The 21,585-nt window shown below is 45.5% G+C and overlaps 8 protein-coding genes across 8 annotated transcripts; 4 read left to right on the top strand and 4 right to left on the bottom strand.

Moving 5' to 3' along the window:
• The first annotated feature begins 1,214 nt into the window (after window positions 1-1,214).
• EDB93DRAFT_1122033 (chaperonin 10-like protein) lies at window positions 1,215-3,051 on the top strand. Its single transcript, XM_041448581.1, has 5 exons — window positions 1,215-1,639; window positions 1,700-1,778; window positions 1,831-2,011; window positions 2,131-2,459; window positions 2,509-3,051. The coding sequence occupies exons 1-5, from the start codon at window positions 1,383-1,385 to the stop codon at window positions 2,626-2,628; spliced, it is 966 nt and encodes a 321-aa protein (XP_041311644.1). The 5' UTR covers window positions 1,215-1,382; the 3' UTR covers window positions 2,629-3,051.
• A 327-nt stretch (window positions 3,052-3,378) lies between these two features.
• EDB93DRAFT_1246403 (major facilitator superfamily domain-containing protein) lies at window positions 3,379-5,391 on the bottom strand (the record flags this gene model as incomplete). The annotated part of the gene is made up of 11 exons (XM_041452441.1): window positions 3,379-3,451; window positions 3,512-3,625; window positions 3,684-3,744; window positions 3,803-3,990; window positions 4,049-4,259; window positions 4,309-4,525; window positions 4,581-4,597; window positions 4,653-4,662; window positions 4,714-4,933; window positions 4,975-5,064; window positions 5,123-5,391. The coding sequence occupies 11 exons, from the start codon at window positions 5,389-5,391 to the stop codon at window positions 3,379-3,381; spliced, it is 1,470 nt and encodes a 489-aa protein (XP_041311643.1).
• A 566-nt stretch (window positions 5,392-5,957) lies between these two features.
• EDB93DRAFT_1122015 (WD40-repeat-containing domain protein) lies at window positions 5,958-7,900 on the top strand. Its single transcript, XM_041448580.1, has 5 exons — window positions 5,958-6,250; window positions 6,298-6,404; window positions 6,466-7,042; window positions 7,098-7,673; window positions 7,722-7,900. The coding sequence occupies exons 1-4, from the start codon at window positions 6,011-6,013 to the stop codon at window positions 7,467-7,469; spliced, it is 1,296 nt and encodes a 431-aa protein (XP_041311642.1). The 5' UTR covers window positions 5,958-6,010; the 3' UTR covers window positions 7,470-7,673; window positions 7,722-7,900.
• A 341-nt stretch (window positions 7,901-8,241) lies between these two features.
• Window positions 8,242-9,647, top strand: EDB93DRAFT_1300497 (chaperonin 10-like protein; the record flags this gene model as incomplete). Its single annotated transcript, XM_041454676.1, has 5 exons — window positions 8,242-8,519; window positions 8,558-8,636; window positions 8,688-8,874; window positions 8,925-9,319; window positions 9,369-9,647. The coding sequence occupies 5 exons, from the start codon at window positions 8,242-8,244 to the stop codon at window positions 9,486-9,488; spliced, it is 1,059 nt and encodes a 352-aa protein (XP_041311641.1). The 3' UTR covers window positions 9,489-9,647.
• A 64-nt stretch (window positions 9,648-9,711) lies between these two features.
• EDB93DRAFT_1246400 (DSS1/SEM1 family-domain-containing protein) lies at window positions 9,712-10,141 on the top strand (the record flags this gene model as incomplete). The annotated part of the gene is made up of 3 exons (XM_041452440.1): window positions 9,712-9,838; window positions 9,898-10,033; window positions 10,090-10,141. The coding sequence occupies 3 exons, from the start codon at window positions 9,712-9,714 to the stop codon at window positions 10,139-10,141; spliced, it is 315 nt and encodes a 104-aa protein (XP_041311640.1).
• A 713-nt stretch (window positions 10,142-10,854) lies between these two features.
• EDB93DRAFT_1121993 (major facilitator superfamily domain-containing protein) lies at window positions 10,855-13,727 on the bottom strand. Its single transcript, XM_041448579.1, has 19 exons — window positions 13,701-13,727; window positions 13,435-13,516; window positions 13,197-13,366; window positions 13,066-13,146; window positions 12,954-13,018; window positions 12,796-12,899; window positions 12,619-12,740; window positions 12,502-12,562; window positions 12,222-12,443; window positions 12,162-12,168; window positions 12,077-12,108; window positions 11,966-12,022; window positions 11,898-11,914; window positions 11,794-11,846; window positions 11,657-11,743; window positions 11,573-11,609; window positions 11,404-11,520; window positions 11,186-11,346; window positions 10,855-11,132 (listed from the first exon to the last, which is right to left on the bottom strand). The coding sequence occupies exons 3-19, from the start codon at window positions 13,285-13,287 to the stop codon at window positions 10,998-11,000; spliced, it is 1,449 nt and encodes a 482-aa protein (XP_041311639.1). The 5' UTR covers window positions 13,288-13,366; window positions 13,435-13,516; window positions 13,701-13,727; the 3' UTR covers window positions 10,855-10,997.
• Window positions 13,728-15,687: 1,960 nt separating this feature from the next.
• Window positions 15,688-16,416, bottom strand: EDB93DRAFT_1246397 (uncharacterized protein; the record flags this gene model as incomplete). Its single annotated transcript, XM_041452439.1, has 1 exon — window positions 15,688-16,416. The coding sequence occupies one exon, from the start codon at window positions 16,414-16,416 to the stop codon at window positions 15,688-15,690; it is 729 nt and encodes a 242-aa protein (XP_041311638.1).
• Window positions 16,417-17,485: 1,069 nt separating this feature from the next.
• On the bottom strand, window positions 17,486-20,018 carry EDB93DRAFT_1100715 (uncharacterized protein; the record flags this gene model as incomplete). The annotated part of the gene is made up of 8 exons (XM_041447029.1): window positions 17,486-17,558; window positions 17,608-17,786; window positions 18,037-18,198; window positions 18,256-18,287; window positions 18,383-18,511; window positions 18,567-18,837; window positions 18,918-19,645; window positions 19,694-20,018. 8 exons carry the CDS (start codon window positions 20,016-20,018, stop codon window positions 17,486-17,488), a joined length of 1,899 nt encoding a protein of 632 aa, XP_041311637.1.
• Between the last annotated feature and the right edge of the window lie 1,567 nt (window positions 20,019-21,585).

The raw sequence follows: 21,585 nt of genomic DNA, 5'->3' as shown, positions 1-21,585 counted from the left end.
GGTGGTGGACGAAGCAAACGGTACGGTACGAAGTAGCAAGCAGGAAGTAGAAACAGGCAACAACAACCTGCCAGATACAGGGTCCAGGGCGGGGCCCAAGAGAGGAAGATACCAATTATAGTCCCTCACTCTCGAGTATCGTGCATATCGGCCAGGACCGCAGCCGAAATAGCCATGGCAGCGCATGACCTGCAGAAGAGGGAGTCGATGATCAATCAATATTCGGTACTTTTGGATGAAAGCTCAGGCATTCATCCCACAGCTTGAAGTGCTCGCATGCTGATCATTTGAGTGCCAAGATTGAACCGGCAGCCCGAACGCCACGTCGCGACAGCGAGTCATGCTTCTGCTTTCTCTTCGGTATAATGATTGATGGTGTGCAATAACTAGTTCGGAGCCAATCAGTACATTTGTTATTGGGCAGATGTTCATACTCTCGAGTAAAGCGGATGTTTGAATTGAAGCAAAAATGATTGACCGTGCCTAGTCTTGCTGGTGATCCACTAAGCTTGAGTTCGAGAAGCTGTCGAAATGAGCCATTATTGCTGTTGATGTTGATATTGGGAGGTCATACGAAGATGGAACGCACTGCGCAGGTTGAATCTGTTCGTCCAACGTTGGCATTGAAGGCTAGCTCATGGATCTCTCTCTTGATGGAGCCAATGTAACACTGATCGTGATTCGCGACAGACGTATTATTTTCAGGTATACAGTGAAAGCCCAAGGTCGTGCGGCGGACCGGGGGCGGCGGCATCAGTGAACCTGTGAACAGATGAGGTTGATATTTAAAGCAATATATCGTTGAGCATCGCAATCGTCAACGTGAAACTGCCAACTATTTTCACATGAGAATGTTTTGCATCGTGGAGAAAACACCGATTTCCAAGCACGCGGCCTAGTAGCCAAATTAGAAATCTGTCGGTTGAATGGATCTAAAAAAAAAGCACCAGCACAGGTGCATGAAGCCAGGTATGGACCCAGCCTAAGACAGAAATCGACGAGACCGGTCAGTATCATGAGACAGTGAGCACGATGTCGCCGCGGAAAAGTGAAGTTGTCCACTAACAAATGCCAGGTCCGTGAAGATTATGGAGAATGGTGGAGGGACGGTGTCGAAGCTAGTAGAATAATCGACATGGTCAAATACCTGATGGTGGGAAAAGGTTGCACGTGCACAAAGTCCTCCTACCTATTATGGGCGCGGCTTGCCAGCGCTTAGTAACGCCCATCATGATATGCATGATATCCCGACTTTCTTGCTCATCAAGACTTAGTAACACTTGTCACGTCATTCAGATACTTTTTCGCTCATCAAGACGTTCCAATGTATTATATAGGTAGCAAGGTTGGAAAGCCTCCAACCATCTCCATATCTCTTTCGCATGTCTCCGCAACAGAAAGCTCTTGTTATTCCCAAAAAGCAGGGCAACTTTGAGCTCAGCTCCCGCAGCATACCCAGTCCTGGAGCTGGACAGCTCCTGGTCAAGATTCAATCTGCAGCTCTAAACCCGGTTGACTATAAGATCAGGGACGCGGGATTATTCGTGACCCATTACCCTGCCGTTGTGGGAACAGATATTGCTGGCATCGTCGAGGAACTAGGGGAAGGTGTTGTCAATTTCCGCAAAGGCGATAGAGTGTTAGACAATTCTTTCCTCTGATTTGCCCCTGTCTGTATAGGCTCAACCTTGGTTTGCAGATTGGCGCACGGCAAGTTCACAAATGACTTTGCTGGATTTCAGCAGTATACGTTGACCGATGCAAGCTTTTCAGCAAAGGTAAGTAATGAGAAAGTTCATTGATCACATCGTCAGCTATATCCCATTCCAGATTCCTTCAAGTGAGTCCTTCGATAGCGCAGCTACTGTTCCCCTGGGATTAGATACTGCGCTGGTGGGCTTGTACGGAGATCAATTAGGAGCTGGGATAACCCCTCCTTGGACGGAAAGTGTCGGTGAATCAAAGACACCCATCGTCATACTGGGCGGCTCCTCCTCTGTGGGTTCATACAGTAAGCGAAGTGGGACTTCTTCTTCAATTACGTCCTGACAGTACGTATTGCAGCTATCTAACTCGCTCGTCTGTCGGGATTTCATCCTATCATCACTACGGCCTCTCCGAGCAATGAAGAACTTGTCAAGGATTACGGCGCAACCCACTTTTTTGACCGCAACCTTTCCGGAAAACAACTACTAGCGGCCATCAGCAAAGTTACGGACGCTCCTATCGAACTTGTCTATGATGCTATCTCGTTGCCAGAAACACAGTCTGTTGCATGGGAATTGCTTGCAAACAATGGCACCCTTGTATTAACCCTGCCTGCATCAGTCAAGGAAGATGAAGGCAAAGGGCGCAAGGTCATTCAGACCTTCGCAAGCCCACATGCCCCTCAAAATAATGAATTGTGTCAAAGCTCCTGGGCTATGGTTGAAAAGTGGCTTTCAGAGGGTACTATACGGGTTTGTTCTGCGACCACTGTTTTGGATTTATGTCTCACAAGTCATGTAGCCGAACAAGTATGAAGTCCTCCCGAACGGGCTTGAAGGTGTTATCGGAGGATTGGAAAGGATGAAATTGGGACAGGTGTCTGGCACGAAATTGGTTGCTCACCCTCAGGAGACACAGTAGATGCAGTGCTGTTTATCCTGTTCCGCATTCTAACGCACCTCATAACATTATTTCCGCTGTTCAAAATCAGAGTCGGCCTTTACCTGACATTATGCTGACGGAGTACGCGTTCACCTACTCATCATATGCCTAATCATATACACACAATAGATAAGTGTGAGTAAGTGTATGGGGCTATGTAATACAGCCTCGGTGTATACACATCGACTCAGTGTTTCGTTTTGAAACTGTCTGATGGGTGTGCATTCAATACGCTTATGAAATTCATATTGCTAGTACTGTCCGTTCATCGCAAATTGCGTCTTGGTATATGAGGTGTCATGCCAGATCAATGTCGTGCAACTTCATTTTTACCCACAGATCACCAGTGCAGCTCAAAAGCGATCACCTCTGGCTCCAAGGCAACAAACTGGAAAATACAAATTGAAGTCGAGATTGGGTGGACATATCGTGTACGTATGTATACAGTCTCCAAGTCAGGGATATCAAAGTCTTAACAACAGGTTGCGCGTGGTCGCGCACATTTGTATATATCTACTTATCTACTATGCAACCTGGCCCATTGAATGAGGCTACAATGTGTGCCTAGCCTCACATAGTATATTTCATTTGTGTCGCTACCGAAATCGTAGGGCTTTGTAAGTTCAAAAGATTCAAAGCCGAACGATAGTGGGTGGATTCCAACGTCTGCAGCTGGACAGCTTTATTTCAATTTGACCTATGCGAATACATATCATGTCTCCAAAGCGTTCATGCTATTTCATTCTCGCTCTCAATCATCCCTTTCGCCTTCATAGTATCCATCTCCTGGTCTCTCTGCATTCTGTACACGATACAGATCAGCAACTGCAGATAGACACATGAAGGAAGAAGAGTCACTTACAAGCCTTCGTCTTCGAGTACAGTTGTATCTCTGATGCGCAGGTAGATCATCGGGAAACAGAACACAAGACCAGCGACAACTAGACACCACGTAGAGAGGAAGATGTTCATGTAGCTATAAGACCAGGGTTAGCTTTCAAACCTGATCAATTGACCAAGTGACTGAGACTTACGGAAGCCCCAACGCATCCATCCGCCACACTCCAGCAGCCCCAGCGCTCTGAATGGAGTGGTCTGTAAAACAAATACAGTCAAAACTCGCATATCAGGCAAAATAAGAGACGAGGCGTACAAAACCCGGAGTAGATAGCCAGCTTATTCGTATCATTGCTCATGGCACCGATGAGCCAGAGGCTCGTCGTCTGCCACATCGCATCCAGCAATCCATAGCATATCATGAGCCAAACATGCGCTGGGTAACTCGCATCGTAAATATCCATCTTCTGCGAGTCTGGGGGAACGGAAGCGCGGGTGTATGTCCTTGATATAAGGTCATTAAGGATTAATTGAAGGTCTATCCATGTTGAACAATACGAACCGTTGGTAATAATAAGCCCAGATGTGCACTGTGAATGCCATCACCATTAGAACACCCCACCCAGCGAACGCGCGCACACGCCTCCGCAGCCACTTGGTGTCTAGGATGATGCCGATTATTACGCTGCCAATGATCTGCGAAAGCCAGTACATAAAATTATTGAGAGATCGCGCGCGGATGTTAAACAGTGCTGAGTTGTAATCGTTGAACTCTGCTTAGAGGGTCAGGTACTTCAAGTAGTGGGAATCAAAGCGACGCACGCCATGTGTAAAAGTAATTACTCGCAAAAAACATCGGGAAAAGCAGAAGGATCATGGGGTCTGTGATGATTGCAACCCATAGGCCATAAAATTCGGACTTCCATGACGGATGGCGAGGCATCATGACCCTCGTACCATCCGTGCGGATCATCTTGTCGGGATCGGCCATCAGAAGAGGAATCGTCACCCCAAGTAGTGTGAGAACCAGGATTCCGACCTGTGCAGTAATCATGATGAGTGACAGTGTCAATAAAGCGTTTGGGAGGACCAACATATGTTCCATTGCTGACTTGGTAGGAGACGAGTTGAATTAAGAGGAAGGCATAACGAGGCAGGAAACTTACCACTGTTGGTCTAGAGCCGCAGTGGTAAGCATTGGTGTCAATGATGCACCACAGTACATACCGTTGAGTGGATATTCTGCCCAAAGGACACGGTAGCTCCTACGACTGCTCCCATGTTGAAAATGGACCAGAATATACTGATAAAAACGCCTTTCTGCGCTTCAGTACAGTAGCTTAGCATTATCGAGCCCTGAGCGGTCCACAGGAACGCAGCAGTGACACCGAGAAGGGCACCCGAGGTAATAACAAACCAACCAGCGCCAGGGTGAATATTAATTGCACTGGGTTAGGCATAAGGATATAGACTGGCAGGAAAAGAAACAGAACTCGCAGATAAGAACTGACATAGAGCGCATAGCCCAATGTTCCAAAGAGCAGAGTACGCTTAGCGCCGATCTTGTTGTTGACAGTTCTTTCAAATGTTACGTTCAATTAACCACTAGATAGTCATGGGGATGGAATGCCTTTACCCGGAGAAGAATGCGAAAAACGCATATGCTGCGTATAACGCACAAGTCGAGTTTGCAGAAATCGTTGGGTTGACTTGGCCGCCTCCGCCGAGTCCAGTGAGGGCATTAAACATCCCGGGGCATAAGAAGCAGACAAAAGCAAGCATGACAATTTGCGTTATGGGGTGATAGTAAACACCACGCAGACCCTTTGGTCGTTCATGTACGGAGATAGAATCATTATCAGGGCTGTTTGAACTGCCATCTTTCTCGTGAACGGAGCTGGACATGATACTAAGATGAGGGAACGGTCCAAGGATAACGTGTAGACAGGTTCCTACTTATATACTGTCTGGCAATACAGGGACGTGCTCGTGAGAGGGCGGGATTCGAGCTGTGGAATAGCGAATTCTCACCTGTTTTACTACATTGTGCTTTAATCTCTTTAATAATAGATCATGCGGATGAATGATGTGAGTGAGCCCAGAAAATGATAAGGGACCAGGTCACATACAATAAAAGATTCAGAGATAAAGAGTACGGATTTGGTGGTGTGCCTGTTGAGCAGATAGGCTGACTTACTTTGGGACCGTCAGTACATTCAGTCTGCTGGTTTGTCTGCAACGATAAGTACGGATGGCAGCGACAGGCGGAACACCATGTTCTTGAATCTCCGGTCAGCCAACAACACGACGTACGTGTGGCTGGTGAGATGGAATTTAGTGCAGAACAATGTTGAAACGTTGACGCTTGATGTCAGCTTCGCACAAGTAGATCATCGGACGAGTTGGAAGACCAAGACTTGTGTGTGACATGATAGAGCGACCGTGACATTGTCACATAAAAATAACTGATCGGAGGTTTCACTGAACGAGTGTACCGGTGGAGGTATCGAGCTCACCATCAACCATGGCGTCGTCATTGCCATCCGCAGTGCCCTCACACCCAGTTGTATTCATAACTCAAACACCATATGCACTCCCTTCCCAAAAATTCATGATTCCCTTGGACTGGAAACGCTACCAGCTCTCCCAGCTCATCAATAAAGCACTTGACCTCCCTAAGCCTATTCCATTTGACTTCCTTGTCCATGGCGAGATTCTTAGAACGTCTCTTCTAGAATGGCGCTTAGAGAAGGGTGTTGGAGAGGTGAGTCAAGTAATCAAGTTATTTGAGAGAGTCTGACATTATGATAGGAAGACACGTTGGAGATCGAGTATTTCGAGAGTGTGATGCCTCCTCAGCGCATGTCTGAGCTTCCACACGAGGATTGGGTATCTTCAGTGTCATGTCGAATACCTCAGTACGTTTAGCCTGCGTACATCACTTCGTGGTCCATCCGCTAAACCTTAAATTATCACCAGACACTTCGTGACAGCATCCTATGACGGTCACCTACGTCTCTTCGACTATTCGCAAAATCTGGTTCTCGATGCCTCTGTGCACCAATCACCCGTCACTTCCGTCTGCACTGTACCATCCCCGTCATCAGACACCGAGTCTCGCATTCTAGCGAGTTCGTCGCATGACCTCACTGCCTGTCTTACGCGCATATATCTGAGCCCAGAGAACCCCACTGCATCCACTGTCGCTTCTCTACATCTCCACACCAGCCCACTATCCTCCATATCTAGTGATGCATCTGGTTCACACCTCCTCACTTCTTCGTGGGATGGCCTCATTGGTGTCTGGGACACGTCAATACCCGATGAACACCAAGTCAATTTTGAGCGTGGTGATGACAGAAAAAAGCGGCGTAAGACTGCCCCCACAAACATAAAACGGAAAGCACCGATAGCAGTACTAAAATCGCACACTGCACGCGTGTCAAAAGCATTTTTTGCTGCCGGTGAACCTGCAAAAGGTAAGGCGTACAGCTGTAGTTTCGATTCGACAGTGCGAACCTGGGATGTTGAGAGTGGTGTATGTATGAATACTATTGTAAGTCTTAATATACATCACTGAAACCCACACTGAATATATTTCGCCGCATCAGAACGTACCTGAACGTCCGATGCTCGACCTCGCTGAAACCCCCGATGGGAATGTCCTCCTCGCTGCATCCACCGACCGCACTGTATCCATCTTCGACCTCCGTGTTTCGTCCCTCTCATCTTCCACAGGCATTATGATGCACCCTGCGACTCCATCCTGCATTGCCACATCTGAAAGTGGGAAGCATCAGATTGTCACTGGCAGTTATGATGGCGTTGTACGGTTGTGGGACCTGCGGAGCACGAAAGGTGCTGTGACCAGTTTCAGGGTATGGGATGGGATGAAAGTGCTTGCGGTGGATTGGGTTGGGGATGTGGTGGGCATTGGAGGCGAGGGCGGAATGGAGCTATGGAGAATAGCTGGGGAACCCTAGTATTGTTAAAAAATTCAATCGTCTGGAGTTGGATCAAGTCGCCTTGACTTCAGCACATCGAGGCCAGACATCCGCAAAAGTGTGGCAAGATGCGAAATTCATCAGGTTTGCACGTACCTATTATGAGTGATACTAGGAGCTTGTATCGTTCACACTAGGCTGTGAACTACGTGAGAGGCTCCGAGTAGAGTTGGCGTTCAATTTCTGTTTGGAGTCAAAGTGTTAATAGCACTGCTCCCCATGCAGCCTCACCTTCTGTCAAGTTCGTAAACAACAAGAAAACACTCCGTATGTTCACACCAAAGTGCTCAGTTGAGGATATGCTCTTTGAAATCCAGAGGTATGTGAATGATTTTTGTTCCATTCACAAGCATATATTCGACGGGGTTCTGGAGTTTGGTGCGGAGGAATCGAAAAAGTGTTGCGTGGACTGTACAACGGACTTTGAAAATATACCATTCACACTCTTCGTTGATTGCTTCCATCTCTATCTCGTTTTGCAGCGCTTGATATGATATCATCTATGATATCCCGTTTAACCTACGGTTTGGTTTTTCGTATAGTATATCGTTAAGTCGGCTACGGGAAGTCATCCAGTAAAACATGCACATCTACGCCAGCGAAACTCTGCTACGATTTCAGGCGTCGCATTTCATGCATATCACGCAGGGCATGTTATTAAGCTGATGCTACAAGTAGATGAGGTTCCTGACTAACACCGCCATCTGCGCGTCAGTTGATTTCTCCAACCAACCCTCCACATCTCCTTCGCATGTCTCCGCAACAAAAAGCTCTCATTCTTCCCAAAAGACGGGGTGCCTTTGAGGTTGGCTCTCGCAAGATTCCTAGTCCCAGGGCTGGGCAACTCCTGGTCAAGATCGAATCTGCAGCTCTGAACCCGGCTGACTACAAGATCAAGGACACAGGGATGATCGTGACCAATTATCCTGCTGTTCTGGGCACGGATATTGCTGGAATTGTCGAAGAAGTAGGAGAAGGTGTTCAGAATTTCCGCAAAGGCGATAGGGTGTCAGACAATTCTTTCATACGGTTTGCATCGTCTGTATATGCTCAACCCTGGCTTACAGATTGGCGCATGGCAAGTATAATAACGACTTTACTGCATTTCAGCAGTATACCTTGACTGTTGCGAGCTTTACAGCAAAGGTAAGTTATGAGAAGGTTCGCTGGCAATATGTCAGCTACATCCCATTACAGATTCCTCCAAACGAGTCCTGCGATAGCGCAGCTACCGTTCCTCTGGGGTTGGATACTGCACTGGTAGGCTTGTATGGAAAGCAAAATGGAGCTGGGATAACTCCTCCTTGGACGAAAAGTGCCGGCAGTCACGAATCAAAGAGACCCATTGTCATCCTTGGCGGTTCTTCCTCTGTGGGCTCATACGGTAAGCGTAGTGGGATTCGCTCATTCGGCTGCATCCTGACAGTATTTCAGCTATCCAACTCGCTAGTCTGTCGGGATTTTATCCTATCATCACTACAGCCTCTCCGAGAAATGAAGAGCTTGTCAGGGACTACGGCGCAACCCATTTTTTGGATCGCAACCTTTCCGGCAAACAACTGCTGGCGGCCATCAGAAAAGTTACTGACGGCCCTATCAAAGTTGTTTATGATGTTATCTCGTTGCCAGAAACGCAATCTGTTGCATGGGATTTGCTTGCAAACAATGGCACCCTCGTATTAACCCAATCTGCCTCAGTCAAGGAAGATGAAGGCAAAGGACGCAAGGTCATTGTAACATTCGGAAATCCACATAATCCCCAAAATGAGCAGCTGTGCTGCAATTCCTGGGCTAGGGTTGAAAAGTGGCTCTCAGAGGGTACCATACAGGTTTGTTCTGCGACAACTGTTTTGGATTTATGTCTCACAAGCTATGTAGCCGAACAAGTATGAAGTCCTCCCGAACGGGCTTGAAGGTATTGTTGGAGGACTGGAAAGGATAAAATCGGGAGAGGTTTCCGGAACGAAGTTGGTTGCTCACCCTCAGGAAACACAGTAAATGCAGCCAGGTTGTTTTACCAATGCCTCTGCAATGCTTGCATTAGGCGGCATACAATCAAATTGTACATTAGGCGTTGCAATCACAAGCTTATATACATGTACACGAGAATATTTACCTGTTACTTATACATAACGGTCCAGAAACCATATTCCCACGGTCATGCCACTGACGCGGCCCAAGTACAAGCGCGTCTCAACATTTGAGTCCAACTCTTACCAGCATGTCTTCATCCGCATCCTCATCAAAACCCGCGGACAAACAACCAGAGAAGCCCAAGGAGGAGGACAGCCAACCTCACCTGGGGGTCCTTGAAGAAGACGACGAGTTCGAAGAGTTCGAAGTAGCAGGTGATCAATTCAGTTATCCATCCATGTCATTGATATCTGCTGATCATGTTGTCTGATAGACTGGGATGATTCTAGTACGGATCTGGCGCACTTGAAGGGCGCTGCACCTGGGGTCGCAAAATCAGCGGGGGATAAGCTTTGGGAGGATAATTGGGACGATGACGACATCGAGGATGAGTTCAGCGTGCAACTACGGTATGCAATGCTCCCTCGTCTTGATGTCACATTAAGCAAACTCATATATTGGCTAGGAATGAGCTTGCTAAGACAGGGAAAGCAACTGGAGACCCGATGCAACAATAATGGCATTGTATCTGCGGTTTTTATCAAGTGACTCGTCCAGTTACTGTAAACCGTCCAATACATCCGAGCCCTTCAGAAGCTTCATTATTCGCATTATTAAATTTTTACCGTGTATTCAGCTAGGCTGCTCACCAAAGCTCTGGCTGCGATTAGCCCCATTTCTGTCGAACAACGATATCCACATTAATTAAACAACAAGACAAAGAAAGCAGGGGTCGTGTCTGTGTAAGGTAAGCCACCTTCAGCAAAAATGAACTTTCCTCACAAAATAGGTACATGTCATCAGTGTAAGTCTCCAAGTATGCATCTTAAGTTATTCAGCAGGTATTCATACACCCGAGCAGGAAAACATGATGGTACGCGAATACAAATTGTATTCTATGTAAGTTCGAGGTAATACGAAAACGAGTATTATATGCGGCGACATAGCTTTTTTTGTTTTCTCACTTCATACTACATACTACTGCGTAGTACCTATATTGCTCGACTACACTCGTTTCGTGGCACCCACCCCCGCCCCCTTTTGAGCAGCCAACGTCTCGTTTTATTAGATCTTTTTTAACCGCCAGTAAAATCTACTGGAAGCATCTTTTTCAGCTCCGGCAGAATTTACCAGATTCTGCATCGTTTAATTAGCTGCTGTAACCCACCCGCCCTCACGGCTCATTCTGGACTTATCTCCACTCAAAATGATGTTTTGGGTCGCAAAACCCTTCAGGTTTGAGCCTTGGCAAATAGCTCACATTAATATCATTATCAAACCTATCATTTGCTAACCAATACATCTGATTTCTTTCTCGCTACAGAGAACTAACAGCTACACAGACGTAAATGATAATCAAGATTGTCTGCTGAACTAAACATTGGCCACTGAGTCAGTGTCCTTGACTGATGAACCCGTCTCTTTGCCTTCCGTATATGAGACGATTTCAGTTTCGGGAAGACCCATAAGTGAGACATCGAAACCGTGCGCTTCGAGGTATTCCCGGAACTACGTTGCGAGGTTTGTAAACGTCGTGGGCAACGTGAGGGACAATCACCCACCTTGGCATCCTCTTCCTTCATACCATCGTGGTCCAAGGGTTTCACAAAGAAGTATACAACGGTTGCGCTTAGGATGGCAAGACCGCTACCAACCCAGAAGGGGCCAGTGTTCCCTTTAGCTGAACTTGAGCCACCAAAATCCGTGACTATGATAGGGAATACTGGACAGACAGATGTCACTTAGTTCACCCGTCGTACAACAACTGTATGACACCTACCCCAAGTTCCAATAAATGCGCCAATTTTTCCAACAGCAGCTGCAAAACCGTAATACTGGCCACGCACAGCAGTAGGCCCAGTCTTTGCAGCCAATACGCCAAGGCAGTTTCCGGGACCTAGGCAAAAGGAATTCAAAAGACAGCGAGAGGGTTGCGCAACCACACGCACCAAACTCGCCGAAGCTCAGGAAGATGCCGTACACCACCTAATGAACCACTCAGCATCGATGATCTGTATTAGAGAGATACCTACAGCAAACGCGGCGATGTGTTGTGACAGCTGGGTATAAAGACCGCTCATGATAAATCCAATGACCGCTTGCGCGAGGAGGCCAGTGATCTAACATGGGATTTAGAAAGAGCACTCCACATTTGCTTACTACCACTCACCATGGTGACCTTTGGACCCATACGATCAACAAAGAAGGCACCCACAACGGTACCTGCGGACAGAGTGTGAGCTCTGAAAGTGCATCGTTGTCCAATATACTAACCTGGAATATAGAACAGGCTGTAAGATTATGTAAATAGGCGTATGAATCACGAATGAATGGAAGCTCACTTGATCACAACAGACCAACCAAAGACAACGGTGAGTGATGAACTGCCTCCAGTAACGCTACCAAGACGGTCAAGTTCTACTTATATCAAGAAAACAAATGCAATCGCATACGCATTGGTGACTGTGGATGAATAAAGTCCGAACTACAGAAAAAAAAATCAGTGATAATGTAATCCGCAAGTGCCTGACAACACACCGGGTATCTGGAGTTATGTCAGTGACTAGTCAGAGTGCATGGAAGCGGTTGTTGACATACGTGATGAAGTCATAAATGAACCACGCCAGCGAGATGCCAAATAGGCCTCGCCAGTATCTTTTAATGACTAGTCTGTATGGGATACGGACATGCTTCATTGAATCGCGCTTGTAACGATTAGGTTCCTCCATGCGCAGCCGCCAAAAGAAGACAATAATAGCAGGAACTACACCAAGCCCAAGCGAGAGGCGCCAGACAGCACGAAGGTGGTTGTCCCCGAAGCTGAAAAGCAACTATTAGACATAAATTACAACATGCGGAAGTGAGTGGCGGCACAGACATCCAGTAAAGCACCAATGGTACGAATGCTCCAATAACGAAACCGACATCAATCATAGTGTCTGGGCAGCGTGCTTTAGAATACTGGTGATAAAAGCATTTCATCACATCAACTCACTCGTTGCGAGCACTAGCCATCGATGTTGCGAGTTCTTAGCAATGCCTTCTTCCTCCGACTGTTCAGAAGCGGACACGGAACCGCAAGGGTATTCAGCGCCAACGCCAATCCCAAGAAGGAAACTGTGTTAGAGATAATGAGTGGCAGAAACGATCTCGGACCGGCATATGTACTTACCGGCATGCGATAAGCATAGCAAGCATGCCACTGAGGCTGTGATTGGCACCGGACGAAGCGGCAGAGAGACCAGAAAATAGTGCAACAATCCCAGTTGCGGACATCTGTCTCAGGAGCATGACTTACGGGTTGCTCGATTAGGATTGCCATCTACTTACCATACCGAATTTGCGCCCAACTTTGTCGGAGAGGTAGCCAAAAGTGAGCATACCCACAACGGTGCCTGGGATGATTTAATTGCAGATTAACGAAGGAGACTCAAGTGCGTACCTGCGAAGGCGACACTAGAGAGTGTGGTGCTGTAGTTCGTAGTGATCCCGCCAGAACCAGTGCCGTATATGCGTTCTAAAACTGTAATTCACATTAAACCATCAGTAAATTTCAAGGAAAAAGTCACTCACGAGTATTGACTGCAAGACAGTCGAATTTTGGATGAAAGGGGCTCATCGAGTTGAATACATCACCCACCAGAACCAATGACATTGTTGGCATAGCCTGCGAACAATTGTCAAATTCACGTTAAAGAAGACAGATATTGTACCTGCCATCAGAAAACAGAGCTGTTCCACAGCTGTTAGGGAGGATTTGAGTATTGTGATTAGTTTGAAGATGAAAAACAAATGGCACAGTATAACGTACGCAAATATGAGAGAAACACGGTTCAGGGGGACTTTCCTAGCCATGGCGTTGTTGAGGGAGATAGTGGTAGAGGACGTCGATGAAAATGAATCTTTTGTATCAATTACGCCTATTAATATAGAATGGTGGCTGATTCTTACAGGTGATCCGGGCCCTGGCGACCCATACGGTCATCAACTTGTAGCATTTTCTCTGCCATTTTGCTCAATGTTGATTGGTGACATACCGGCAAACGTGTGCTCGTTTACGCATTCTACTTCGTACAAGTCAGGGCCAAGGCAAGTTTATGCTCTGCCACCCGAGGTGTCCGTTACAGGCATTGGGTGCAAAATGCTTACCAGGGTTAGAACGTGTAGCGCATGTGTGGCAAGCTCCAATCAGCTGCATGTGAGTAGAATTTCCTTTTCTGTCTAGTTTGGGAAGGATGACTAATCTCGTGTCATCGAGTCGGATTTATTGCTGCCGTGGTCCAGCTGGACTTATTTCCTTTAAATCGAATTAATTCACATAATAAGGTAAATTCAAGGCCGTTTTTCACACTTGAAATAAGGAGGTCCATTTGCTTAAACTAAGGTGGTTTCCTTCATCAGCAAAACCCTTGTGTGATTTGAGGCAATGTGCAGTACCACACAGTGCCATACAGTGACTGCAGCATCACAGTGAAGTCCCCCCCTGTGCAGTGGAGCCACAGCGCCACACAGTGCTGCCAAACTGAGTCAAAGCTGTGCAGGAACTAATTCGCCAGCTATGAAATACTACTATCTCACAATCACTAAATAGTAAATATAGCACTGTGTAGACTATTATTGGCACTGCGCAGTGGTGTATTAGGTAGCTATATAGCACTACAGAGTTGTACAATCCTTTCAATACTGCCTGTTAGTACTAGCACTGCAGAAAACCACAGATTATGCCTGGGATGAATGTGGCACAAACCTCTAGATCCATAGCAGACCCGTGCAAGATGTTTGCTAGCTTTGTTGCCACTGTCATATCAAACAATTGGTCGCAATTTTCATGTATCTGTCTCTTATTTCATGTAGGTTCTTTTGCAACTCGTTTGGTCTATAATCCTCGAGCATGTACACTAAATATTGGTATTATTTATTATATAATAAATCTTGTCCTGCTTACCAGTACCCCCACTGCCAGCTGCAGCCCACTGTAGATCATCAATTACTGCTTGTGCTGCGAATCATTGGCCATAGCAACAAGCAGATCATATAGCAGTACTACTAGTGAATCTCAGATGTAGATACAAGCACTGTAAGATGTCCGAGTAATGATACAGTTGAATTCTCCCCTTCACAATGTCCACAAACCTTGCGAGACTCAATGCCACAATTGTCGCCCATGAACAGCTCGAAACAAAATTTTCGACCTTTAAAGACCAAGCAGAAAAGAAGTTTCAGTTCCTATACAATGAGAACAAGCTTCTGAAAGCCAAAAACTCGCACCTGAAGTTGCAACAAAAAGATGCGGACAAGCGCTTGCGACGCATTGAAGCACAGGTCGGCATTGAATATATTGAAGCCAGTGATGATGCAGATATTGAGAATGATGAGGGTGAGCAGGTAATGGCAGCTCATTCAGAACTGAGTATTGGACTCCATGTTCATCAAGAATACTCTTGCGAGCAGCTTTCGTTGTAGATAACTTTGAATGATGTGCATGCTCAAGTAGTTTCCAGTCATCCTGCATATGAAAATCTTGATAATATTGAGCAATAACCATAGGCAGCTTTCAGAATTAGAGACTAGACATACTTGTAATGTCATATGCCACCAAAGAATCAATGTCGAGGAGAGAAATGAAGCAAAAATTGCAAGGGTGAGTCTTGTGACTATGTCCTGCTGTTCCAGTCAACTTGCGGGTTGCAGGAATATCCAAATTTTTGCATAGAATAGCTGCATAAACCTCATGGGGGCACTGAAATCCATACATATGCATATAAAGGCCTGACTCGTAAATAGAGAATCATGTCAGGTGGGAAATGAAAGTACCTTTGTATAGATGATGAATATCATTCATAAGGGGCTCAAGACAGTAATTGAGGTTCTCAAGACTTGGTTCCTTGGGTCCTGGGATAATAAGTGCCAGGTGGACATTGTGCATGAGCTATCTTACTGATTGGTGTAAGTTATTGAAGGAAATATACACCGCACCCGAGGAGTGAGGTCTACCCTCAGTGATTCCAAACCTTTACAAAGATTCAGATCTATTACTACCACTGTGACATTGAGGGAAATAAGCTTACCAGTCAATGTTGAGTGTCATACTGAGTCCAACGTCACAGCAAACAAGCAGACCCCATGAGCCTGGTGACTCCTCAATATCAGTGATGCTGCCATCAGGTAAACACACCTGCTTGAGACCAACTTCGAGCTTTGTCCACTCAGTGCCATCGTGTATATCATGCATCAAGTCGTCATCTGAGAGCTCCATGTGATCGATATCCTGAGAGGTGTCTCGTAGATTGCTGACAAACATTGACCTCAGGAGGAAGTGCTGTACTGCTTTGATTATAGGGCAATAAACGAGGACCTTTACAGGGATACACTTGAACTGATCTTCGCTTGTCGCAGGGTCTGTATGTTCACATTTGGTACGATACACATTCCCTTTGCAACAAGAGACCATGCATGTAGGGGTGTCGAGTTTCTGAATGTTGTCAAGAGAGTAGCATTTGTAGCATACATCGATCCTCAAAACATAGTCATCTGTTTGGAGTCCTAAGTGTTTCTTCATGGTGATGATTGAGCGTCGAGGAATGGGGAATGTCAGTAATGCACCACAAAGCTCAATAAGATCCAGGCCGTCTTGAATCTGTTTGGTGGCCTCAGCAACTGTCGAGGATCCAATAATGTGAGCAATTGCTGCCTGCAGGTAAAGTAGTCGAACAGGAGGTGTCTGTTGAAAAGCAGGAATGAGCTCTTGAAGCAGATCCTCATCATCAGCACCAGGGCCAGCATAGTTCGTCATGGAAGGGACTGGGTTGTCGGTGCATTATCTACATTTTTGATGTACTTGGGACTAGCAAATCATGGGTAAGATGGTGGAAATGGAGAGCGAGAGTGATCAAAATCATCATCATAAAAAATGTTGTTGTTAGGACTGTTGCCTTTGTCCAATAGAGTTGTGTCATCTTTGTAGTAGTTGAAATCCAGATTTTGAATGTCTGTTATAACGTCATGTGAGTCTTCTACAATGAGGTTCGGTGATGGAGGTAAACTCAAGGAATAGACCGTTGGACTTGTATCCATTGAGTCCAGAAGGTTGTCATAACTGGGATCCTGCTCAGAGACATTGTTTGAGTTTTGGAGACTGGGTCCATTAGTACTAGTAGCAGCAATCAGGTTGCTCTGATGTTTACTATATTCCTGGGCTGCCCGTCCTGCATTCAATAGGTCCGTGTCTTGTTCTTCGTGTCTTCTCCGAGTTCATGGAGTGACCATAGTAAAGTGAAGGACGGTCTTCCTGCATTTCATGCATCAGCAGGGTACAAGTTCCCCTGATTGAAGGATTTCCTTGATCAGTGAAGTAGATATCTTCATGGTCCTTACCTTCCTACCCATGGTTCGAAGATTACAAGCAATGGGTGAGAAAGCTACACAAGCAAGTTGTAGACTTGAGAACTACGATGTTGACGCGACACGATGGCCTCATAAATGTCACGCGCTCGAAGATATCAAAAACAAATATGTTTTATATAAATGCTATGTCAAAATACACATGCATGATACCTTAATTAAGCTTGAGCTTATCCTAGGCTCGAAGGATTTGGTTGTAATGAGAGGATTAGAGTGAAGTTCTAGTGCCACCATGATGTGAGTGAAATGTGGTACAAATGAGGTACAAATGTCTCACATCCGTCCCAGGCATAATCTGTGGTTTTCTGCAGTGTAGTATGCACATCACATGGCCCAGATGTCTTCTCACATGCCACAAGCGGTATCAAGTGCAACATGAAAACATTAGTATTGAAGCAAGGGTAATATGGTACTAGTAATGATGTGATCAGTATGGGATGCAAGGCTAGTACATAGTAGTATTAATCAAGTTCGACCACCCAGTCGGAATCGCTCTTGATGTCTTGAGGTTTATCATCAACAATGACCCCAGTCCTGTTTCGATGATCAATAGTACTAGTTTAAAAAACAAAGAAACACGTACATGCCAGCCATAGCCCAAGATTGGAGTGCTTCATTAAGCTTCTCACTATGATATTCTTTATCTGCGACCTGCTTGAGCATATTTGTTAGTTTACGGTACACCTTCGCAGAATCTCCCAAGGCTGTTTGCTTCGTGTTCACATGGCCATACATTGAGTAGACATGAAGAACATTGCAAACCTGAAATAATAATATGAATCAATAAAAACAATGGTGCACAGACTGATTTGATAGGCTTACAATGGTGGCAACAAGGAGAAGGGCTTTGTGAGGGATGGTGTTATGAAATTCAGGAAATTGTCATAATGATTTCAAACTGCTGTCATAGAATGCTTGAAGGCAGACAGAGCGGAGGCCACTGTGTGCAAAGTTAGAAGTATGATCCTGCTAGCAGGTTAGCATTGGATTTTGAGATTATGATGGTGCGTACATGCTCATCATGTTCTTCACACAAATATGTTGAACCCTTCAACAATGCACTCGCTTTCTGTTTGATCTCGCTCTCACTGCCACTCAGCTTGTACTCCACAGGAACAATATTGATCGCGATTTGCTTGATCCTACTGCGAAAGTTGATGGAATCATTGTAAATCTGTTGGAGCACAGACTTGAGTATTGATGGGGAATCTCAGATAAAAATGACCCTTACAACAGTGGCCATGTCATACTCATATTGGGGGTCTGATGTTCAAAATACATCTTTACGAACTAATGGGGTAGAAACCTTGATAAAATTGTTAGCGGCACACTACTATTAGACCAGCCAAAAAAAATACCTGCTTCAAGATGGCAGTTTTGTGCCTCCCAAGCCACAATCGATTCTGTGACTAGTTCCAAGCATATACCAGTGTCACTAAGGGCTTCCTTGCATGCAGGAAATAGGGTCTGCAGTGGCAAGATGCAACCTGAAACAGGCCTTTGTGTAATTTAGCAGTTTGACCCAAAGATCTGGAAAGAAACCAAGAGTCTTCCATTTTGCAACAACAGCACCGCCCTGTGTGTTCTTGGCTGCCTTTGTGTGGTGCCCAACACTGGTGTGTTGAACCTCTAAATCTGTATCAACCTTCATGTCACCATCAGAGTCCCCAGCCGCTTGATGATTGTTGTTTGACTGGAGATTGCTGGTGCGAGCGTGCTTGGTGTTCGCCTGGTTGACCATGAAGCCAGAATGGCACACTGAATGCAAGTACGTTGGTGATGGAGACTGAGCATGATGGTTAGTCTTCTTATGCTGTTTAACGACATCATAATCCACATCAGGCTGATGAACATGATTAATCCAAGCTGAGTATACCAATAGTAGTTACTTACCACTTCCACTATTGCATTGGAACAAGCTGGTTTGCTAGTACCATGCAGTCGACTGGCTTGTGGTTGGTTCCACTCACTGCGATCTTTACGCCTATTTTGCCTGTCATCCTTAGATGCATGTCTAAGGTGGTCAACCCATTGTTCTACCTGACCTTGATGGCGCTGGGTGTGGCTGATATCCTCATCCTCATCTGCGGATCTGTCAAGTGAGAATTTGACAGGTAGAAAGGTATGCATTTCGTCATTGCTTGGAGGGAACTTGTCGTCGTTGACCATGTTTAACCCATAATCAACCTTGGACATATCCTTGTCACCATGATGTTCAGTTTCTTCATTTTCCAAGACAGAAACAGGTTGCAAGATGGAGGAAGCACTGTCTGGAAAAGCTCGACCTGCCCCCAACAATTTTTTTTGAACAGGTGGGTTGGATAGCTTTGGGTATAGGATGATAGGCTGCGCCCCATGGATAGCGGGTGCATGCATGACAGACAGTTCAACAGCAGGCCTTTTTGCAACTTCCATGCGAGTATGGGAGCGTGGTCTATCCTGCTGAATATGAGACTTCAGATGCTCAGGGTGCTCCTCCAACCCCAAAGGCTGCAAACCAATGTAACCCAGAGGAATGGGGTTCTTCTGTAACCTGAACCTTTCACCAGGCTCTACAATGTGCAGAGAAGGTGCGGAACTTGCATCATCCGATTGATCTGGTGTCATAATGCTGGTACAGCCTGCAGAATATTAAGTGTAAGGGAATGTGTAGCTTCACATTGTAGAACTTACTGCTTTTTTTACCTTTCTTGTGAGTTCTCTTTTTGCTGGAGATGGCGCCATGATGTTCTCCAGCTCTCCATCAGGTATAACAAACTGTTGTCCCTTGCAAGTGCGTCTTTCTGGTACATTGATCACAGCTTCTCCAACCCTCCTTAACTGAGAGGCTGCTCCACCTTTTCCAGCATTGGGACATCTGGTATGCTGAGGCCCCAAAGGTGAGTCAACCTGAGGCTGCTCAACAAGTGGAGTTGTGATCCCTGAGTCATAATCACTCAGGCTGAGCATTGAGGAATCAGATAGCACTCGCAGACACTTTGCCATCCTGCCCATGGTTGGTGGAGGAAATAACAGCAAAGACAGATGGCCTGAACTCGCCAATTAAACTAAGTCCCATGATGAGGTAAAAAGCAACATGTAGCCTTGTAATTGAATCTACCTAGTATTACTATTAGGTCTGCTTACTATCATGATGCCATAATATTACTCCCGTAGACACCTGTCTACTGTTTCAACTAGATACATTGTTTTATTGCATTATTATGTTCTCTACTATTAATGATCAAGCCTCTATAGTGACACCAACTGTAGCTGTTCCTGTGTCGTCCAGCCCACTCAATGCTGTGACACCTGCTTATCCCTCCTGAGCCAAAAAAGTTCATATACCCAAACATACTATTATCCCCCAGACTCCTGTTATTCATCCACCCATTGGCAAGTCAGTACAATGTATTCCAATGTCAACCGGAACTCCTAGAGCTATTGGTGCTCTTCCAAAACACATAACCTCCAAGGCTAGAGGGCTCATGCAACACTTGATCATGCCAAATATCTCAGGGTCACACCATAGCCTTGTTGCACATGTGTCCACCTTCCAGTCAAACAAAGATTACGATGATAGCAACACTAGTACTACTGGTGATGTAAATTATACATCTAGTATTCATACTTATGCTATATTATGAGTGCTGATATTACCTAGGAATCCACTGACTCTATCAAAGAAGCTAGAGCCAGGCTTGTTTTGGATGCCTCCAGAGCACAGCAAGATGTTTGTCTTGCAGAAAAAAAAGTTGCAGACTTCATCATCAAAGAGAATGATGCACTTGGGAGGCTATATAGGTTCCAAGCAGAAGAAGCTCAGAAACAGCTCATGGACGCTAATTTTGGTATTGGTTATATATGCCATTCCATCTGCAAAAGTGGTGTCACATTATCGGATAATTCAAAGCCCTGAAAACATTGTCACACCTCTAATAATAGTTGAGTTCATGCTCGGATGAACCACTGGTACTAGCCAACCACCTGGGTAAGTAAAATTTGATTGTACAGTAACTCTTTAATTCACATACTCCACAAGATGATTCTATAATGCTTGAATGCGAGCCTACTTATGACTCAGAGGCTCCTGTACTAGAAGGTTTATAATGCAATCTTCCTGTTGAGTATCAGATTGTACCTATGATACTGTGTCAACCCCTGTTGCCTCCAATTTGAGTCTCTTTTGAATCACCAAGTTGTAACTTGTACTAGTGGCTGTGATAGTGGCAGCTTAATGTATTTCTCTGAATCTTGCACAGTCAGTAAGGATGATTTATTGGACATGAAGTATACTACATATATAGTGGCACTGCAGACTGCTGTATCCTGCTACATGCCACTGTATACCACTGTGTAGCACTGCAGAGTGCTGTGTTTCAGGTTTGAACTCCGCTCTTGTTCAAAGTCCCAGCTGTCCCCATAACCCATAGGCTTTCTACTGTGTATATCATTGAATCTAATGGCAACATTGGATGGCTCAGATCAAAATTGTGTAAAAAGACAGACTTGAAGTAGATTATTACTAGTAGCGGCATGATTTTTGTGGAACTTGAATGGAGTGGACCATCCACAATTAGAT

The sequence above is a fragment of the Suillus bovinus genome, assembly GCF_016758785.1.
Source record: "Suillus bovinus strain UH-Sbo-P2 chromosome Unknown EDB93scaffold_6, whole genome shotgun sequence".
In the NCBI taxonomy this organism is placed as follows: domain Eukaryota; kingdom Fungi; phylum Basidiomycota; class Agaricomycetes; order Boletales; family Suillaceae; genus Suillus; species Suillus bovinus.
Note: the sequence above shows the minus strand (reverse complement) of the source record. Positions and strands in the feature narration are given on the sequence as shown.

Excerpts from the sequence above, each read along its gene's own strand:
- EDB93DRAFT_1122033 (XM_041448581.1), top strand. The coding sequence starts at position 1,383 with ATGTCTCCGCAACAGAAAGCTCTTGTTATTCCCAAAAAGCAGGGCAAC. Across the intron at positions 1,779-1,830 it reads ATGCAAGCTTTTCAGCAAAG|ATTCCTTCAAGTGAGTCCTT; the intron begins GTAAGTAATGAG and ends ATCCCATTCCAG. Across the intron at positions 2,012-2,130 it reads CTCCTCTGTGGGTTCATACA|AACTTGTCAAGGATTACGGC; the intron begins GTAAGCGAAGTG and ends CGAGCAATGAAG.
- EDB93DRAFT_1122015 (XM_041448580.1), top strand. The coding sequence starts at position 6,011 with ATGGCGTCGTCATTGCCATCCGCAGTGCCCTCACACCCAGTTGTATTC. Across the intron at positions 6,251-6,297 it reads TAGAGAAGGGTGTTGGAGAG|GAAGACACGTTGGAGATCGA; the intron begins GTGAGTCAAGTA and ends ACATTATGATAG. Across the intron at positions 6,405-6,465 it reads GTGTCATGTCGAATACCTCA|ACACTTCGTGACAGCATCCT; the intron begins GTACGTTTAGCC and ends AATTATCACCAG.
- EDB93DRAFT_1121993 (XM_041448579.1), bottom strand. The coding sequence starts at position 13,287 with ATGCCAACAATGTCATTGGTTCTGGTGGGTGATGTATTCAACTCGATG. Across the intron at positions 11,744-11,793 it reads TGGGTCCAAAGGTCACCATG|ATCACTGGCCTCCTCGCGCA; the intron begins GTGAGTGGTAGT and ends ATCCCATGTTAG. Across the intron at positions 11,521-11,572 it reads CCTGAGCTTCGGCGAGTTTG|GTCCCGGAAACTGCCTTGGC; the intron begins GTGCGTGTGGTT and ends CCTTTTGCCTAG.